Here is a 19008-nt window from a genome sequence, read left to right on the forward strand (position 1 = left end):
CAAGACCCCGAAAATATGTGATCATTTTTTGCTAGTATAGTTTCTTCTTAAATAACCAACATTTGCCGAAATTAGCATGCAAAATATGATTACAATGGAAAATATACTTGATATCGGGTTGTACCTTTATCCGGGGGTTATGACCCATATTACAACCTGCAAAAGCGATTGAAGGTATTTGGAACGTTTAGGAAGAATTTCTGGGAGAATAGAAATCCTTTTCTTACTAAATGTCCAATTTATTCTGCTATTTTTATTCGTAAAAGTAGATGCCAATTTTATACATGAAAGATTTAACATAATATTGCTTGCTCACTTCATTTTTAATATTATTCATTCAGAACTCAAAACAATAAAACATTTACACTTCAATATAGTATGTCAAATTGAAAACATTTCACGCCACGTATGAATTGTTAAAATCCGTCTTGTGTTATAAGCGTAGTTACTAACATAATTTTCCTTTATATGGTGACAATAATTCTTTATTTTGTTCACAAAAAACGATTGAATTCCATATGATAAGCTAAATTGAAAAAAAAAACATCGTACTTTATATTAAATTGGCCGATAAGGAAGAACAAATTGAAAATAGAAAATAATCTTTGAAAAAATTTGTTCGCTGATTTTAAAGGTCCTTACGAAGTTCGTCAATAGAACGTACTATTATTTTGAAATTAGATTCCATCGAATCAATTTTCTCGAGTTTAGAAAAAACAAAAACACTACAAATGTACATTCGAAAATAGTAAGTGAAAATAGAAAAAAATCATGCCAAAGAAAACACTACTATTGTACATTTCAAAAGTCAAAATGAAAATGTTCAAATTTAACACTTTTTCGCGATTTCTTTGGATATTATCCTTTTCCGCCAAGAAAAAAAAAAAACAGATCAGCGGTTCTTGAGTTATAAGCGTAGTAACTAACACAACTTTCTTTTATATATATAGATTTTATGTGACGAAAACGTAAAAACAAATAAACTGTATCAAAATATGTCTGAAAGTCTAGTTTTTAATTTCGTCTTTGTCGTGCCGACATATGACTTTTGGCATACGTCAGCGTCGTCCCCATTACATGTTATCCTATAAACTACATTGCACTTGTCCTCATTCTTAATTTTAGATTTTGTTTTACTAAACAGACTGTCGACATTATTACGAGATTTAAACGCTAATTGATAGTTGTCCTTATTGTAAATGTTTGATTTACCAAGTCTTTCTGAGAATCCCGGGATGTAAGTAACAGCTTTATATATCTTTCCTTGTCTTGCCTCCTTTATTTGGTCCGTTTTTGCGTGTATAATTAGGTCGTCAATGGTGCTTTTTGGAAAATCATTTTGGCTTAATATGTGGCAACTACATGTCATGTCATTTAGCTGGGGTGTGCGATGGGCAATTACGACGCTCTGTGCATGTAGCGGTGTCGTGACAGCGATGAAGATATGGCGACGTCGCGAGGGGCGTTACTGTATCCATTTGGTTTTGGTCAAGTGCAAACCAAACAAGATTGTTTCCAAACAACTCAGGTTGTTTGTATCTTTTGCTAGATTTTCTTGGAACCTCGAAACACTTGGACATTCGCGTTCTGGCTAATGGCACATCAACCATCAGTCTGGAACAAATGGCTGGAGGTGTGTGAGTGCGACGTTTCTGTTCTTGTGTTGCCTCAGTCGCAAGTGTTTTGAAATCTGATCATGAAAAACAAACATACCAACAGTAAAGGGAGCGAGCTCGCCATGCCATTTCATTGGGTGGTATTCGCCCTGGCCGCAAAGAATATGGAGCGAAAACACACTCAAAAGTGACAGCTGCGCACTCAGAGCGAAGCAATGTAAAAAGAGCATAACAACGAATTCCCACTCAAAATGGGTCTCTCCACGTACCAACTAACCAAACTCGTTCCGTTCAAATTTCGCCGAAGAGGAGGTGCTTCGCTAGTTATCCGCCAATCAATAACCACCCTTATTTGGCCAAGACCCACAGAGCCGCTGCACTCACTTCGAACTACTGCAATGTCTTCACATTTCTCTGGGTGGATGAAGTTCCAGTTGTTGTCAATGTTGGTGGTGACTGAGTGCTTGTGTGAGTTTGTGATCATGGACATGGATGTTGTCGATATTCGTCGGCTGGCTGGCTGGCTGACTGGCTGGTTGGTTGGTTAGCTGCTTATCAGACTGGTTTGTGCCTCGTTGATGTTGTTGTTGCTCCATGAGAATTAGCCAACTAACAACCACTTGTATTCTACTCGTCACTCGGTCGCAGCGAATCCGTTTGAGTGCTCTTGCCGCCGCATCTGAATGCTGTCGGCCTTGTGTTCAGCTTCTGGCTCTAATCAGTCCAACGAGTGGTCTTGCGTTGTAACGACGTTTTGTATGGAGGGTCTGTGTGAATGGCATCAAGTTTTTTAGTGTTTGGCTTGACGTGGTTGTCCTCCTCTTCAGCTGGCGCATTACGAAAGATCTAGCCACATAAATTTCGTGGTCGTCTATTTGCGTCCGCGTTCGCGTATCACACGGTAAAAAAAAAAAAACAAAATCAAAAAAATAAATAAATTGAAGAAACATAAAAATTAATATCGGAACGCCATTGTTGGTGTTTTCAAGTGCCGTTATATGTTGTAATCAGACCGGGAAATGTTCAAACATATCAATATTTTCGAAACCAACTAAAACATGATTGGATAAAACATAGAAAATAGATTGAAGGTGTTTTTTCAAATCAAAACAAAAAAAAAATAAGAAATAAATAAAAAGGAGATTTTCCGTACAAAAATATTACACTAAGTACAAATAAGAAAATTCCATTAAAACTGTGAAAAGTTTAACTCCATCCATCTGCCGGAATCAAAAAGTTAAACACTACTACCTACATAATCGGAATAGGTAGTAGATAATCGATCAATATCCGGAATTAGCATCTCTATATAGGTATCTCTGCTGTGGATTAAAAACCGCCAAAATTGTGGAGGCACTTAAAATGAAGGTGAGTGTCTATTATCTATCTATCTAAGGGGATTCTCTTGGGAAGCTTAACCGTCGGCATATAGAACAACTATGGATGGATTCGTTTCAAATTGTAATGGGTGCTAGTTACTGTCGTCCGGCGGAGAGTTACAAGCAGTTTTTAAGACATTTATAAGGGTTGTACTTCAAAAACAATGAACATAATAATATAAATATAATTTGATTGCATGGAGTCTTCTTTTCAATCCTTTATGGACGAATACACTTGACGGACAAAACAATGTAATTTACATCCTCCCATGCTGATTTTATAAATCTGTCTTAATGGAAACGTACATACTATTGCATATGTATAGGAATATGTATGCGACAATAATTTTTGCGAAAATTTAATTTTTTAGCAGTCTTCAATATTGAGCCACACATAAATTTGCTAAAATGGATTATTTACAATTTTTACTAGGATGCAATTACCGAACACTCATCTAAATTTCCCATTTCGTTGGCAACACCTCTTAATGTTTGTTAGATACAAAAATATATTCTTTAATTGCGTCAATTTTACAATTTGGAAAATTACGGAAATGTTCACACTGGACCTTTTAAGGTTGGTACAAAAGTTTGAATTTTGCCAATCATGTTTGATATTGACAATGGACTTGATCTGAATACGTTTTGGTATTGCGCACTTATTTTCGATGTTTGGAAGGCTTCAAAATTAGTTAAGAGACCATTAAACCATTAAACAGTAGACCTGCATTAAAATGTGTGTCCAAAGAGTAAACTTACCGACTGAGAACCCGATTTGTCCAATTACAACATTTCGGGTTTTCTATCTAATTCAACAGAAATTTAAAGCAGTTCCACTTTTTAGCTTTTTAGTGTAGAGGTTTCGGTATTTAAAATATATAGCCTCAATTTTCTATCGAATTGTTTTTAATTTGACACTTAGAGTTCTCATTGAATAGAACGTCTCATTGGCTGTTTTGTTTGTTTTGAAATTTCTAATGGACAGAATATAACTTTGCTAAAAATCCGAGTCGTTGGATAGTCCCACATAACGGTATTGTTAATATTGTGCATGTGCATGCATATTGTTAATATTGTGTGTGCCAGATTTGGGTTGGATTAGTAGAATATCCATGGAAATATTTTCAAACAATTTAGTTATACTTTAAGTTGCCCTTATGGCGAAGGGTATAAAAAGATCAATGTGATCGAATTTAATGACCATTTTTCGGCTTTTAGACCCGAAAAGGCCAATCTACGGGAGTTACTTTCAGGAATCGAGCAAAAAGAAAATAACGTCATTAAATCATACGATATATTTTAAACATCGTCAGCCTATATATATGAAAGATGAAATTGGCATGGGGCAAACTGATCCGTTTACTCCGATTATTTATATTTTAATTCCTTGAGAAACAAAATGTTTGTATTAGAACCTACAACGTCGATCCATCTATATGTATTACTCGGGTGTATGTGTTGTTTGGTAGTTGCCAAGAGAGATTGGAATGTGGGCTATTTTGGCCCACTATTAAATATCATATTCATATAACAAGGTTTAGTCAAGTTTCCCTTCAAAATTTCCTATATCTTGGTGTTTTCTCTTCTCTGCGGGAAATATAACCCGACCAACATTTTCCTGCCGACGTTACTGGAAACCCGTAACTGATTTTCCCATATGGTGGACAGCATAAATAGTTCGTCCCGACCAATTATTTCCTCCGTTGTGTTTTTTTTTTCACGTACGAAAGGACCACATAACATTGTGAAAAAAATCTCATGACTCTATTTTAGAATGATTTTTTTCTCTATTGGCAGTACCTTATTAAAAAATGCGATATTCACTTCTGTGGTCAATTTCGTAGCAATCAAACTATAATTGCGAAATCTGGCAGTTTATTACATTAACGGAACCCATGTACATATTGGGTTATTTCTATATATATATCCACGTTGTTGGCATCGTTGAAAATGTCAAGAGTTCATCTTCCAAGCATAACCTCTGTATCTTCTTCTTATTTAATCCGAGTACTTTGAAAATAGCATGTGCTGTAGATTGGTCTTCACAAAGAGTAGTTCTAAATGACTATCTCATATCCTTTTCGTTCTTGGATTGAGACACAAAATCTGGCAAAAGACTGTTTTGATTTGGTCATTAGAGGTGAATTTCTAATAATTTCTGATAATTTTACTGGAATGTATAGTTAGTTTTTCGATTTTAGTTTCGAATTTGAGACAATTTTTTTGTGCCAATTCTCATTTGTTCTTTTTTCAATGCAGACTTTATCATTATTTAAATGTAAAACAAATGGTCCGTTTAGAGGTTGCTTTTCAACAATGTGCGCTAACAAAATGGAATGTCACTGAAATTGCAATGTGAAATTTCCATGTTTTCAATATTTTTTTCACTTTGCCAAATATATTTTCTTGACCATTTCCTGGAGGTTTCATTGGTGAATAATGCTCCACCCTATGTTATCCCTCAACTACTGTGTTGAAATGTCCTTGTTTTTGAAAGGAGAAAAGCGTTAACAAAAAAACGAACAAATATTTTGAGATTGCAACAGATTGTAGCAATTATCAATATTTTTGTGATCAATTGACGAATGAAACGTCTGAGTCATGGCTGGCATTCAGATGCAGCTATCATCACCCAGCACAATGGAATAGCTTTGATGGACGTAGCGACTCAAGATGAGCGATGGAAATTCATCGATGCTGATAGTTTCAATTGTAAATACCAATGGACGGTTGGATGGATCATAAATTCAAACAAAAAAGTTTACGATAAGCGTAAGGAAAGAACAACAAAAAATGAAACAGACTCCAAAACTTTATTGACAGGCGGGTCTCGCAGATCAACGCTTTGAAATGCCCAGCTGGAGATTGGCAAGTAACATTTAATGCGTTGGGCCTATTGGTGAAAATAAGTTGTTGTTCTCTGCGGGACTGTGTTGTTTGTGGCATTTTCGTGGGGCATCATGCTGTTGAAGTAGGTGGTGGGGAGATGAGGTGCGCTCCACACAAAACCTCAATGCGGCAAAGTGATTCTGTCGAAAATATTCAACACTATCGGAATAAGTCTTCTTTATTTCGTCAAAAACTGTTGATGTTGTCGGCTTTTTTTGTTTCGGATCGTGTAGATTCAATTCACTTGGGTTGTGAGTGATACAGCAGAAAAATCGCCCAACAACAATGTAGACGATTTTATTGTTGTAACCACATTAATACGAATATATATTTAGTATAACGTCGATCCGCCGTTTATGCAGATCGTTTTGATAATGCCCATACAGAACAAGTGTATGTGTGAGTGCTGTAAATAATTCGCCCGGTCGTTCATTCATTCATTCATCCATGTTGGTCTGGACATCATTTCCATTCCATAGAACTGTGGAGGAGTCTGTGTGCTGCTACGTACATATCTTACAATGATTGAATTCCTGCCAAAAAACAATAAGTTTGGTGTTTGCCGTTGTTTTTTCCACTGTTTAAAAATCTACATTCGGGGCAGTGGTGGCGGCGGACATCCATCGCATTAATCAGCATGAATGTGAATTGTGTATTCGTTTCTGTTTTTCTTCGATTCCGAGTTGAAATCGATTTGAGCTGAGTGTGTGCGATTACCCGTTTCCCGTTTTTGTACGATCAGAGATGTTGCTGAGATATTTGCGCTTAAATATGCCGCCATCCCGCTGGGTATTTTTGATAACTTTTAAATGCTTCAATTTGCTGTTAATTTCTTCAACACATTTCCCTGTTCGACGGAGGTATACATTTGCTGGTCGGTGTGTGCGTAGCGATTAGATGTGTCAGTGTTTGTGTTTGGTTTGGTCTGATCCATGTTACACGATGATAATCCAAATGTTTATGATAAATACCACCCACACAAATTTCTTACGCGTTTAAAAATTATGAGCGTTCCTGCATTTGAACGTGTGTGTGTGTGAGTGTGTTTTGCTTTCTTAATGTGAATATTTATATTGTCGCCTGTATTGCGGTGTGTTCGTTGTGTATCGGATTTCATTAGCGTCGATAGTCAGTTAAAGGTGTTGTTGATACTCATAATTTCCATATTTAAATTGTTCAAGAGTCCAAATAATCGATGACATTAGTAATTAAGCAAAACAGTAACCAATCGATTATATTCGACTAGTCAGTCAGTCGTCCGCTATGCCAAAAGAGGGGAACTAATTGACCCTGCGTGGGAACTTGCAACAACTTTTGTGTTTTGAACTCCCACTCATTGTTGCAGTGCACTATGGGGCTGAAGCAACGTTTTTGAGGCAAAAATCATTTTTTTTTTTTTGAAATTAGTCATTTTCATGAGTTGTCAAAGATGTCAAATTTTCTTTTCGAAGTTTCCTGAAATTTTTAACTTAATCAAGCCTTATATTATTATTGGCGCCCAATAAAAACTGTTCGCATTATTTTAACAACAACAAGTAAAAACCAGTAAAGAGAGTCCTAAAGTCGGGCGGGGCCGATTTTATGATACCCTACACCAATTTGCTAATTTAGTAGAGCTCCACATAACAATTAAAAGTTTTTATGATTATAATTATAATTTAAAGTTCAAAGGACTAAATATGCCGAAACATTTGTATCTTTTAAGTTCGGACTTGTATTGCCCATTTGGTGCAAAATTAATTTGAAATCAGATAAAGATATATAAGAGAGCTATATCCAAATCTGAACCGATATCGATAAAATTTGGCAAATATATTTCTGAGCTGTATTTAATATATTCCCCCAAATATTGTTGTTACAGAGTGCATATTACGGCTGTAGGTAACAAATATAACAAATCGGATGAACAATATATATGGGAGCTATAGCTACATCTGAACCGAACTTCACCAAATTTGGCATACTACCTTCTAGACCCAATTCGGTCGTATGTGCCAAATTCCTTCCCATTTGGGCAAATATTAGACGTTTGGTGCACAATAAAATGTAAATCGGACGAAGTTATATATGGGAGCTATATCCAAATCTGAACCGATCTCGATAAAATTTAGCAAGGGTATTTCTGAGTTATATTTGATATATTCCCCCAAATATTGTTGTTACAGAGTGCATATTACGGCTGCGGAGGACAAGTATAACAAATCGGATGAACAATATATATAGGAGCTATAGCTATATCTGAACCGATTTCGATCAAATTTGGCACACTTATTTTCATGCCTAATTTGGTTGTATGTGCAAAATTACATACTATTCGGGCTGATATTACACGTTTAGTGAACAATAAAAGGCAAATCGGACGAAGATATATATGGGAGCTATATTTCAATAGGGTTCGTCCTTGGGCCAAACAAATGTTGTTTGGAAAATTTCATCTCAATCGGATAATAAATGCGACCTGCATTTTGTTCACAAGAATACATGGACAGACGGACGGACATGCATAAATCAACTCAGAAAGTGATACTATGGAGATCCTCAAAATTAACTATGGGTCTATCTCGCTTCCTCCTCCATGTTACAAACAAATGCACAAAGACATAATACCCTTACCACTATGTAGTGTAGGGTATAAAAACAACGTGCAAAATATTGTATTCGAAATAAAGTGTATTGTTAAACGTTGTAAATTTTCAATTGGGTGAATGTGTTGTGTCTTTTAGGCATAAAATCGCATGAAATATATATATGAGAGTTATAGCTATAAAGGAGTTGATTTGGTCCAAATATGGCAGACTTTAATCTTGACGAAATTTTGCCGTATGATCCAAGACACAAATTAATTGGACAAAAATAACACAGTTGGTGTTTCATATACAATCAATATGAGGGGAATATATATGGGAATTATTTGTAAATCAATTTTATTCCCTACGCCACACTACAGTGCAGGGTAATATGTCGCAGTGAATTTCTTTGCCTTTCATTTGATGATCATCATCCGCCTTTATTGTCTAAAAACATTGCACACATTGTAATGAAATGTTCCACAAATCATTTGTTTGTTTTGATAATCGGATCAGGTTTGAATATAGCTCCAATATATAGAGTCGTCCAGTTTCATAAGTTGTGTGCCCCAAATGTGTTATATCAGCTCATTTTTAGTCTTAAATGCATATTTTGGAAAGCATAATAATTTCCTGATCTGGCTCATATATGTATGTAGGAGTTATATGTAAATCTGAACCGATTTCGTTCAAATTTGTCAAAAGTATTTTTAAGGTGTACCGAAAAAGCGCGTACAGAATATCATTGTTATAGCATTCAATGATGAAACTTTTTTGTGGGATCTGAGGCTCAGTGAGCGTGAATGGTGTATTCAACCATTTGGACATTCGGTCTTTGTGAAGTATGTGGAGTCGGGTTTTATCAGTGGCTTTATATCACCTAGGCAACAATTCAAAATACTGGACATCCACATACCTAGCAGGGACATGTAAATCCAGAATTCAGCGATATAGCTATGTATACTGATGGTTCTAAGATGGAAAGTGGAACGGGAGCTAGTGTTTTCTGCGAAATCCTGAATATTTTGAACTCATTCAAATTGTAGCGTATTTCAGAGAGAGATCTTTGCCGCTAGGAAAGCCGTAGAATTGCTGATGAATAGAACAGTTGAATTGAACGCACCGGTGACTATATATGTCGATAGTCAAGCGGCTAGAGCGCTAAATTCATAGACCGTCAAATCTATGGCAGTACTGGAATGCCGGATTGATCTGGAAAAAGTGAAGTCCTTTGTCAAGCTTTGTTGGGTCCCTGTCCACAGCAACATCTATGTCAATGAGTCAGCAGATGAATTGACAAGACGTGGCTCCGAGTCGACTGTTCTCTGTTGAGATTGAGAGCTCGCTGAAGCCACCCTTGTGCCAGATAATATAGAAACATTTTTTTTTGGAAATTTCAACATTCTGGCTAAATGCAAGGAGATGACTTCTAATTGGTGGCTGACGATACTTTGTCGAGACGAGGAGGAGATAGAAACTGCGGAACATTTATTGTGTCATTGTCCAACTGTCCAACGATAATCTCTTCCTGAATACTCTTCAATTTCCACACAATCTCTTTTATATCACTATATCTTTACTTCTCTACTTGCTTGATGCCTTCTCTCTAAACTAGGATGATCACAATAGACCAGTAGGTTTCCGAGTGAAGCAATTGCTTAAGCAACTGCGCATCCTCTAACCTAACCTATATGTTTGAGCTATATCTAAATTCCAGCCGATCCAAAATAAATTTGGCAGATGTAGTTCTCATTATAGCCAGGACCTGAAAAAGAACTTTTTAAGGTCCACGGCATCCCTGTGATTTTTGCCTCAAAACATGCCATTGGCCTCATAGTGCAGTGACAAAAATAAATAATTGGACAAAATGCAAGACATTTTTTTGGACTTGTGTACTTTCTTTTAGACAACTAATAAAACAACAGCACAATTCAATATCTATTTTCATTTTTTATGTGGAAATTAGCAATGTGTCATGTGGATGATTCAGTTCCAACCCATTTGGGAATACTGTTGAGCGGAATCAAAAATGAATAGAGGAAATAGAAAACTAGAGCAACCATACACCAATAGGCTACCCTCAAGTTATTTTGTTGTGCTAACTAGCTGCAGCATAAAACGGTTACCTTCGGATATTTACTAAAAATGGAGGAACCGTATTTTGAGTGTTCGGTTAAAACTCTTACTTGAGGAGGAATTACTTAAAAGGTTATTTAAAAAACGGCTGGCAAATACATCTAGCTCTTGTTATGAAATGGACAGTAGTCTATATGTATATACAGCGTGAGATAACAAAACTGCAAAAAAGCCAAACGCCACAATTTTTACATTTTTTTTTAAATTTTATTGCATTAAAGCAAAAAATGTCGGAAATACCATCAAATTTTAGAATAAGTTTAGATTTAATACACCCTCCAGAATATTTTCTCATCGAAGAAACCAAATTCGGCAATTCACCACTTTTGGCCAAGCGAAGCAACTCTTTAGCTATTTTGAGTATATTTCCTTTCTGTTGCGGTGTAAGCTCTTGCACTTTTTTTGAATTCCAATTTTCAATATTTGCCGATATGTTCAGCTCACGAGCCATTTTTCAGCCAATGCGAGGCGGGTTTCGATCAAGTCGCTTCTTTACATTTCGAACCATTTCTGCTGATGTTGCTGTTTTCTTTCGTCCACTTCCTTGACGTCGGGCTACGCTAACAATATCACGGTAACGAGCGATGGTACGAGACACAAACGATTTATTCACATTTAAATAGCCAAACGATTTATTCACATAACGATAGCCACTTGTGGTTTTCCGGTCAAAAATAAAGAAATCACGCTACCACGCTTGAATTCCATCATGAATAACTTTTTTTCTGGAAAATTTTCACCAAAATGCTTATAAACAATATAATGAACTGTCACTGGAATAATTTTAACAGCTGTCGGACGAGTAGCTTAGAAATGATTGCAGTTTGAAGTTGGTTGCAGTTTTTTTATCTCACCATGTATAGAACACCTACAGGCGAGTATACATAAGAGACTTTTCTTTCTGACATAATTTATCGACGAAAATATTTTTATAAAAATCAGAAGCTATGTAGTTGTTACAAAAATGAATTCAGTAGAAATTCCCTTGTTCTAAAATGCACTTTTGACATTTAAAAGTTGGGGAAAGTACCACATCTTCCAAGTACCAACAATTCCAAGTTGACATAATTTTTCGGAGATCTATAGATTTATCTTAAATGACTTGGAGTTTTTTTTAACCATTTGAAAATTTTGTTTGATATTTAAAACATCCCAATTGCGATTTCAATCTCAATCCCAAAAAGGACAAATAATAAAAAACACCTAACTATTTATATTCATGTTCACTTCAAATCTTTGGAATTAAATTCGAAAGACATATGTATTTTTTCTTTTTTTTTGCCTACGAAGATCTCAATTGGATGCCACTAGGAAACAAGATCCGCGAATTTGTACGGGTAAAACATTATTAGTTATCAATAAAACATTGTTCATCGGGGAAAATAGATTCAGTGAAATTTGTTTGCTCGCATCGACATTGTTGGTCATGGGTGTGAGTTTATTTACCCGCAGCATTCCTCCCATTCGGCCGTGTAAAATATTGGTAATCGCCGTCGTACAATGGAGGACAAAAAGGGGACGAATTGCAATGCTATGTGAAGAGATTTAATCCAGCGGTTTGTTGCGGTCGACTAGCCGTAAAACTCATGAATCCTCTTTTCGAATTTATGACCAGCTACGACATGGTGTGAATTTTCGCTTTATAATACGATTTTCAAGTAGCATTATGAGATGTGTTCTGTTTGGGCGCCGAACAAAGGAAAGGTAATTTTATCTATAAAATGCTTATGTCATGTGATGTGACGTACACACAAACATTATCGGAGGAAATGCTTGTAAAGGACTCAAAGGATATGCAAGCGAGCGGTATTTAACACATTGTCCTCGACGTCTGTGTGTGTGTGTGCGTGTCTATTTTTTAAGAGGCATTTGTTAGACTCATTTGTTTTCCATACAAGCATTCTTAAAGGCTATTTTGTGGATTTAAGACGCTTCACAGAACAATGGCCACTCGAAGGGATGCCTTTTGTTTTGGGAATACTGTTATTCATTTCTGAGGCGAAGGCAAACGCCGTCGGAGGTGGTTGCAATGATTGGGCCACAATATTTTCTTTGTGTGCGAGCGCGCCCTGGACAATTTCATTTCCATTAGAGTCTGTGTTCCCTATTGCCAACAATTCACAATTACCTGCTAAAAATCATGCTGACTTTCGAAATGCCTGTGATTTTACACATTTCCATTGTTCTGCTTTGGTTTTAGGGGAAGTAGCAGTATGTTTGTTTGCGACAAGCGGATCATTGTACTAGGCGCATGCGCAACTGGCCATAAAACAGTAAAGGTGTGATTTCTAACAGCCCTCCACTTGAGGTGAGAGAGGGGCAAATGCAATATGTTTCTCGTTTGTTTGATGTTGTTTGTCACAAGTCAAGATGCTGCTTTGTCTCTTCGCTTTTTGTGGTCTTTTGTTGTTTTCTTTGTTCTGCACACAAGACAAGGAACTTGGCCCATTGTCTTGGAAGAGGCAACATAGAGGTTGGTAAGTCAATTACGAAATCCGAATTTCAAAATCCTTGTATTTTTCGTAAAGCGCCTTAGCGATAATGAGGGTTGTTGAGATCTAATCACCCTCAAGGGATACAAGGGAGAAAATCTGTCCTCGGCTATTGCACTGGCCATCTGTGCGCTGGACATTGACATTGTCAGCTTAAAAAGGTGTTTTCCAAAATTTAGCCAATTTGTATTTGGCGCACGCATCGCAGCCATGATATGCACTATCAGATGCCCAACAATTGGTCATCTGATCAAAGATGGAGATGTGATTGGGAAGAAGTCAAATGATCTCATTTGTGTGGGTTCACACGGCGTTTGTTGTCCCATACCAAATTCTCGGGGTATGAATAAATAATTGGAAATGTGCGTAATTTGTGTTGCCACAATGGTGGGGCGGGTACAATTTTGGTCTTATTTATGCTCGCTTCAATTTGATTTGGTCATAAATACAAACGGCAGCCGTCTTTTTTTCCGAGTTCTGAAAATGATGACAAAACATTTGACCAAACAAGCGGTGACTTACCCATTTTTAAAACCTAATATTGAAAAATCGAATCCATTGGTCCAAAACGAATTCATAAATAACACAAAAATGAATTGGGATTTCTTTGCTTAAAATTAATATGAAAATTATGTTTAAAACAACCATAACCACACAAAACAAGTCGTCTAATTAATATTCAATAGTCGACGATTATGAATATTTCAGAAACCAAAAATATTCAACATATGGATGGCCAATCTTGCCGCTTTCAGATGCTGGCTGGCCCATAGATTTGTTTTATGTGTTTCTGTACGTTTGCTCCCTTCTACTCTTCTGGCGAGATGTTGCGTCTTTTGATCAATAGATTTCCTGCTGTGCCATTGACATGCCAACGCTGATGAAAATAACCAAGTGTTGCATTAATAATCTTTTTTTTTTTCAAAATTCACTTTTATCGACTCCTACTTTATTTCTATTTAGTTTTAGAAGGAAAATTACTAAAAATCCCTGTGAGGAAAAGATCAAATGGGACGGACCCATAACTAGTTTGAAAGTTTGATCTTATACGCAATGCGTGAAAGAACCTTGATCTTTTTGAAATTGATATTGAGTTGTGGTAGACATTACTTTTAAAATGAGCTTGCACACGGGATTGGGTCTTAAGTCCCCGCCCCTCACAAGCAACACATTCGTACATAATTGAGATTGAAAAGAGTGTGGCAAAGTCTTCAAACCATATTTTCATTTTTTTGTACGATAATTTTCTTGATTTGTCTTGTAACCCAATAGTTTAATGAGAAAATTTTACTCGAAAAAAGACATATTGTGTCAAAAGACATATTGTGATTTAAAATCTAAAGGAAGTCCGATAACTACAAAATCTGCTAATTTTTGCTCTGTTCCAGAAACTGCAAGAATCTACTATTTTTGAAATTTTCTTTGATATCATAAAGGGAAAATCAGTTATCGTTGTAAAATATTGTACTTTCTTGCAGTTCTGGAACACAAGTAGTCTTCTTGACCGACCTCATGTAGGCCTTGTACTATACTTTGAGAAAGTACCTCATTCCATGACAAACATATGAAATATTTATACCCTACAACACTATGTGTTGGGGGTATTATAAGTTTGATTGGGCCAGAATTTATGTAACACCTCGAAATATTGGTTTCCCATATAGGAAAGTATATATGGATCTTCCTATCTCGCCGAGCTGAGTCGATCTAGCTATGTATGTCCGTCCGTCCGTCTGTCCATGTTAATTTGTAATCACTCTACAGGTCGCAATTATGGTCCGATCTTCACGAAATTTTGCACGAAGATGGGGTTTGGGTCAGAATAGAAGCCTATTTCTTTTAGAGATGATCGCCAAATGTTTAGGGGTTGAAATGGACCAAATACTGAAAAAATGTCGGATTTTGCAGTAGCTATACAGGTCGCAATTATAGACCAATCGACGGAATTTCGCATGTAGCTAGAGTTTAGGGCAGGGAAGAAGCCTACCAATTTGGGTGGTCATCGGATAATATTTAGCGGGTAAAATAGACCATATCTTTTGTGTTGAAAAAATTCAAAATTTTTCATTAAACCGCGAATATTTTAAATCCCGGCGAAATCACAAAGCCATGACAAGGTTACTTCTGATCTTTACATTGATGTTAACATCCAAGAAATCGGATATATAGCAAAATATGTGCGATATATATGTCTATCAAAGAAGATATGCTTGAAAGATCTCTTATATGTCGAGAACGGCTAAACTGATTTCAACAGTTCTCATTAATTCAGAATGGCCTCTTGTCAGGAAAGAAAAAATATCTCTCTAAAGATGAAAAAATAAAAAAATAAAATTTTCTCATATTTTTTCAATTTTGTCATATTTTTGGCATTTGAATTAAACATTTGGTAATATTTCTACAGCTAACAAAACTAAGTACTTAGGATATCAGGATATCATATACAGATCGCATTTATGGCCCGATCCTTACGAAATTTTGCATGGGGATAAGATGAGGGTCAGAATAGAAGCCTACTCTTGTTGGAGATGATCGCCATATATTTAGGGGTTGAAATGGACCAAAAAAAAAATGCAAAATTGTCAGCAGGTCGTAATTATCGCCCGACCCTCACGCACAACTTTTGTAGACAAAATACGAAAATGTCCATTCCAGTGACTTTTTGGAGAATTCACAAATACAGGAAAGACGCATGTCTGACTATTTCGTTAACGTCAAATATCTGTATCTCATATAGATGCGTTTCAGTCAAAAACCAATAATAAATGTTAATCTTTTGCCACTTCTGAGAGATTATAGATCTTTGGGAAATATTGGTTCCAGATCTAGGAAGACCATTTATGTGCAACATCTACCAATAAATTGAAAATGAGCAAATTAGTTTAAGTTGCTATTATTCGAAAATTAGAGTTTTGATTTTATAAAAAGAAGGTTTATTGAAAAAAATCCTACTACTGATGTGGACTACAATGTTTCGCCAAAAAACAAGCGACGTAAAATAAACATCTGAGTCTATATACCTAAATCTAGACCGATTACCACCAATTCCAACATGAATCGTATTTGGAAAAAATATATGGGCTGTAGGTTCATCAGGATTTCAAAGTTACCATACCATCTTTTTGTTCAAAACTATCTACTCGAATTCAGTTCAGTGAGAGGCGATTATCATGTCAAACTGATTGAAATTGAATTCGGTTTCATGTTGCCGGGGTCTAGTCTAACAAATTTGACGTGGTAGGAGGAGTGTTGGTTTGACGTGGTATTCATTTGTCTTAATATTCGTAGAAGAAACACAGCTATGTACATATGTGCCTGGAGGAGTACAATCAAATGTCTAAATAGTTTTCTAACACGCAAAGCATGAACGCAGTAAAATGATGAACTTGTAATTTACACTATGCAACAAATGTAGGACACAGGAAATTCTGAAAAGAAAAGATTTCGACTAATGTGAAAAAAATTAATAATATTTGTTTCTATTTCATCAGCTTTCCAAAGACTGTTCCTTCTTAATTTTAGTTTACGGCAAAAATATTCCAAATGGCATATTTTGAAGACGAGGTGGAAAACCTTAGACGAGGTGGAAAATTCGTATGATGCTTATTTAATTTGTTTCGTTCGGATTACAAATATGTTTGATATTCATTAAAATAATCAATTTCGATAAATATTCGAGCACACACATTTTGTCCATCGTTTCGTTCTCATGATAGTAATCTTGGCCACCTCGTCATGTTTGGTTTTCAGGTATTTCTGTAGTTGCAGTTATGTTTGTATCTTGAAGTACATACAAACATGCACGCTTACATACACACAATGCAAGTGAATTTAACAAGTTTTGAATTTATTATTGTTATTTACAACAGAATAAAAAGAGAGAGGTGCAACAACTATAAAATACACAAAGAAAATAGCCAACGAAAAAGAAACACACCAATGTTTCCCCCTTTCTGTCAGTTCTATTTCTGCTTATGCGAGTCAATTATGGACATTTATTTTATTATCTGAATTTTAAATAAACCAGCGCAGGTTAGCTTTTCCATCTAACCAACCAACCTCCAAAGTTCAGTGAATAGTTTTCATCAGGGGCGAATCGGAAAACTAGAGGGGCCCATATACGTTTACTATGATATGATACAATCATATATGCCCTGCCATAAAAAACTGTTCCGAAAGTCACTTAGAAGTCACACCTAAACGAGGGAAATATTATTTTCTCATTGCGGAAGTTACATCTTTCGGGAACCATAGGAACCACGCTTGCCATAGATTTACTCACACATTAAATTTATCATTTCAAATGATGTCTGGTTTGGGAATCAAAGCCGGGTGTTATACAACTGGACTACTGTGTCTTACATGTGTTTAATTCTTAAATAAGAAGTCACTCCTTGGAAGTCACAAAAAAGTATCTACACACGCGATAAAAGAGATTACTATTATAATACGAAGGAATTGTTTGTGTAATTCGCCAACAATGTTCTCTTATCTTCCTTGGCACCGCTTAGTAGTAACTCCTCGACAACAGAAGGTAGACAGCAGTACACCTAAGTCTGTTTTTACACGGTCTTTTTGTACACGGTTTTGATATAACACGGTTTGAAAATTAAATATTTTTAAATTTTTTACACGATTTTATTCCATTTAGCACGATTTGAAATTTAATGTACTTAAATTTTTCTGTCAAATTTAATTTTTGCGAAGTATGTTCATATCACAAAAAAGTATTTATGAAAGATAGTTTGCGAACACTAGCTTAATTTAGGGAAATTCCTTTTATGTTCATACAATAAAATTTACTGGTCAGAGCCAAATTATTCCAGCGATGATAGTGAATGTATACGCGTCGAAGCAAACGAATGCGAATAACTGATGACGACAGCAATTAAATTTATGTTGTTGTATATATGATTATCACTTATTCTATTTTATTTTATTTTTTACCTTAAAAATTTAATAACCTATTCTTTTCGTTCACAACATAGTTTTTTAGTTCCTGAACTTGCCATACATTTAATTTATATTACTTTTAAGATTAGAGTGCATATCTTTTTTATCATTAATTACTATGCTTATGAAAATAAGCATTATATATTTGATTTAATAAAATAAACATAAATTCTTGTTTTTCACTAATTTTAATAGGTTTTAGAGATTAGGAACATATAATCCATTTAAGTATAGGATCAATGTCTTTTTTTACACGGCTTCTTCTGGTAGTTGTGTTTTTGTAATTGTAGGGAGGCAGGTTATAAGTAAACTTATTCTTTGTTTCAAATAATACAAAAGTGTTATAAAATATTCAAATTAAGTTGCAACAAAAATTGTTTGCTTCCACCTTTAGAATTTTACGAATTTCACTTTTTTTGTTCTTGACGAAATAAAGTATCGAACGAATATAGGACTCGTTTTGCTTTTCACCTTTATTTGGCAAAAGTAATTCGAACTAACAACAGGAACGTTGCACTTATAGTTACTTCAAAGTTCGCATTTTTTCATTTTCTTAAGAGAGTGTAAAACAAAGTCAAAACATATGTTCCAATCTAGTTCTAATCCGTTTTAGCCCATAGAATGTTCCACTGTGTTGTGGAGACTATTCAAACTCAACCCAAACAACAGTTACACCTCATGAGAAAACAACATTACAGAGATGTGTTTTTTTATTTATTTTAAGTTAATCTGGAGCGTATTGAAAGGGAGGTGCACGTCTTGGTAAAAAATAAAATATATAAAAATGGTGAAGATATAAATCCAAAATTCTTGGTCTATACTTAACCAAATCTGGCCCGATTTTGTCCATAACCAAACTACGCTCTCGTTCCATACTTCTTCTAAACGGCAACGTTAAATTGCAGAAATACCAAGAGATGAGTTAAAAAAAGAAAACGAGGTACTCTAAAAAGGGGAGGGGATGCAGAAAAAACTT

At 35.5% G+C, this 19008-nt stretch overlaps 1 protein-coding gene across 2 annotated transcripts in view; it reads left to right on the forward strand.

Moving 5' to 3' along the window:
* The first annotated feature begins 1698 nt into the window (after positions 1-1698).
* LOC101892319 (LIM/homeobox protein Awh) overlaps positions 1699-19008 on the forward strand; it is a 42113-nt gene continuing 24803 nt past the window's right edge. For both annotated transcript variants that reach the window (XM_005181336.4, XM_005181337.4), the window contains exon 1: positions 1699-2984. In XM_005181336.4, the coding sequence (XP_005181393.1) occupies positions 2979-2984 (6 nt within the window). In that variant the 5' untranslated portion in view covers positions 1699-2978. The remainder of the gene's footprint in view (positions 2985-19008) is intronic.

The sequence above is a fragment of the Musca domestica genome, unplaced genomic scaffold (genome assembly GCF_030504385.1).
Source record: "Musca domestica strain aabys unplaced genomic scaffold, Musca_domestica.polishedcontigs.V.1.1 9, whole genome shotgun sequence".
NCBI classification, from domain to species: Eukaryota; Metazoa; Arthropoda; class Insecta; order Diptera; family Muscidae; genus Musca; species Musca domestica.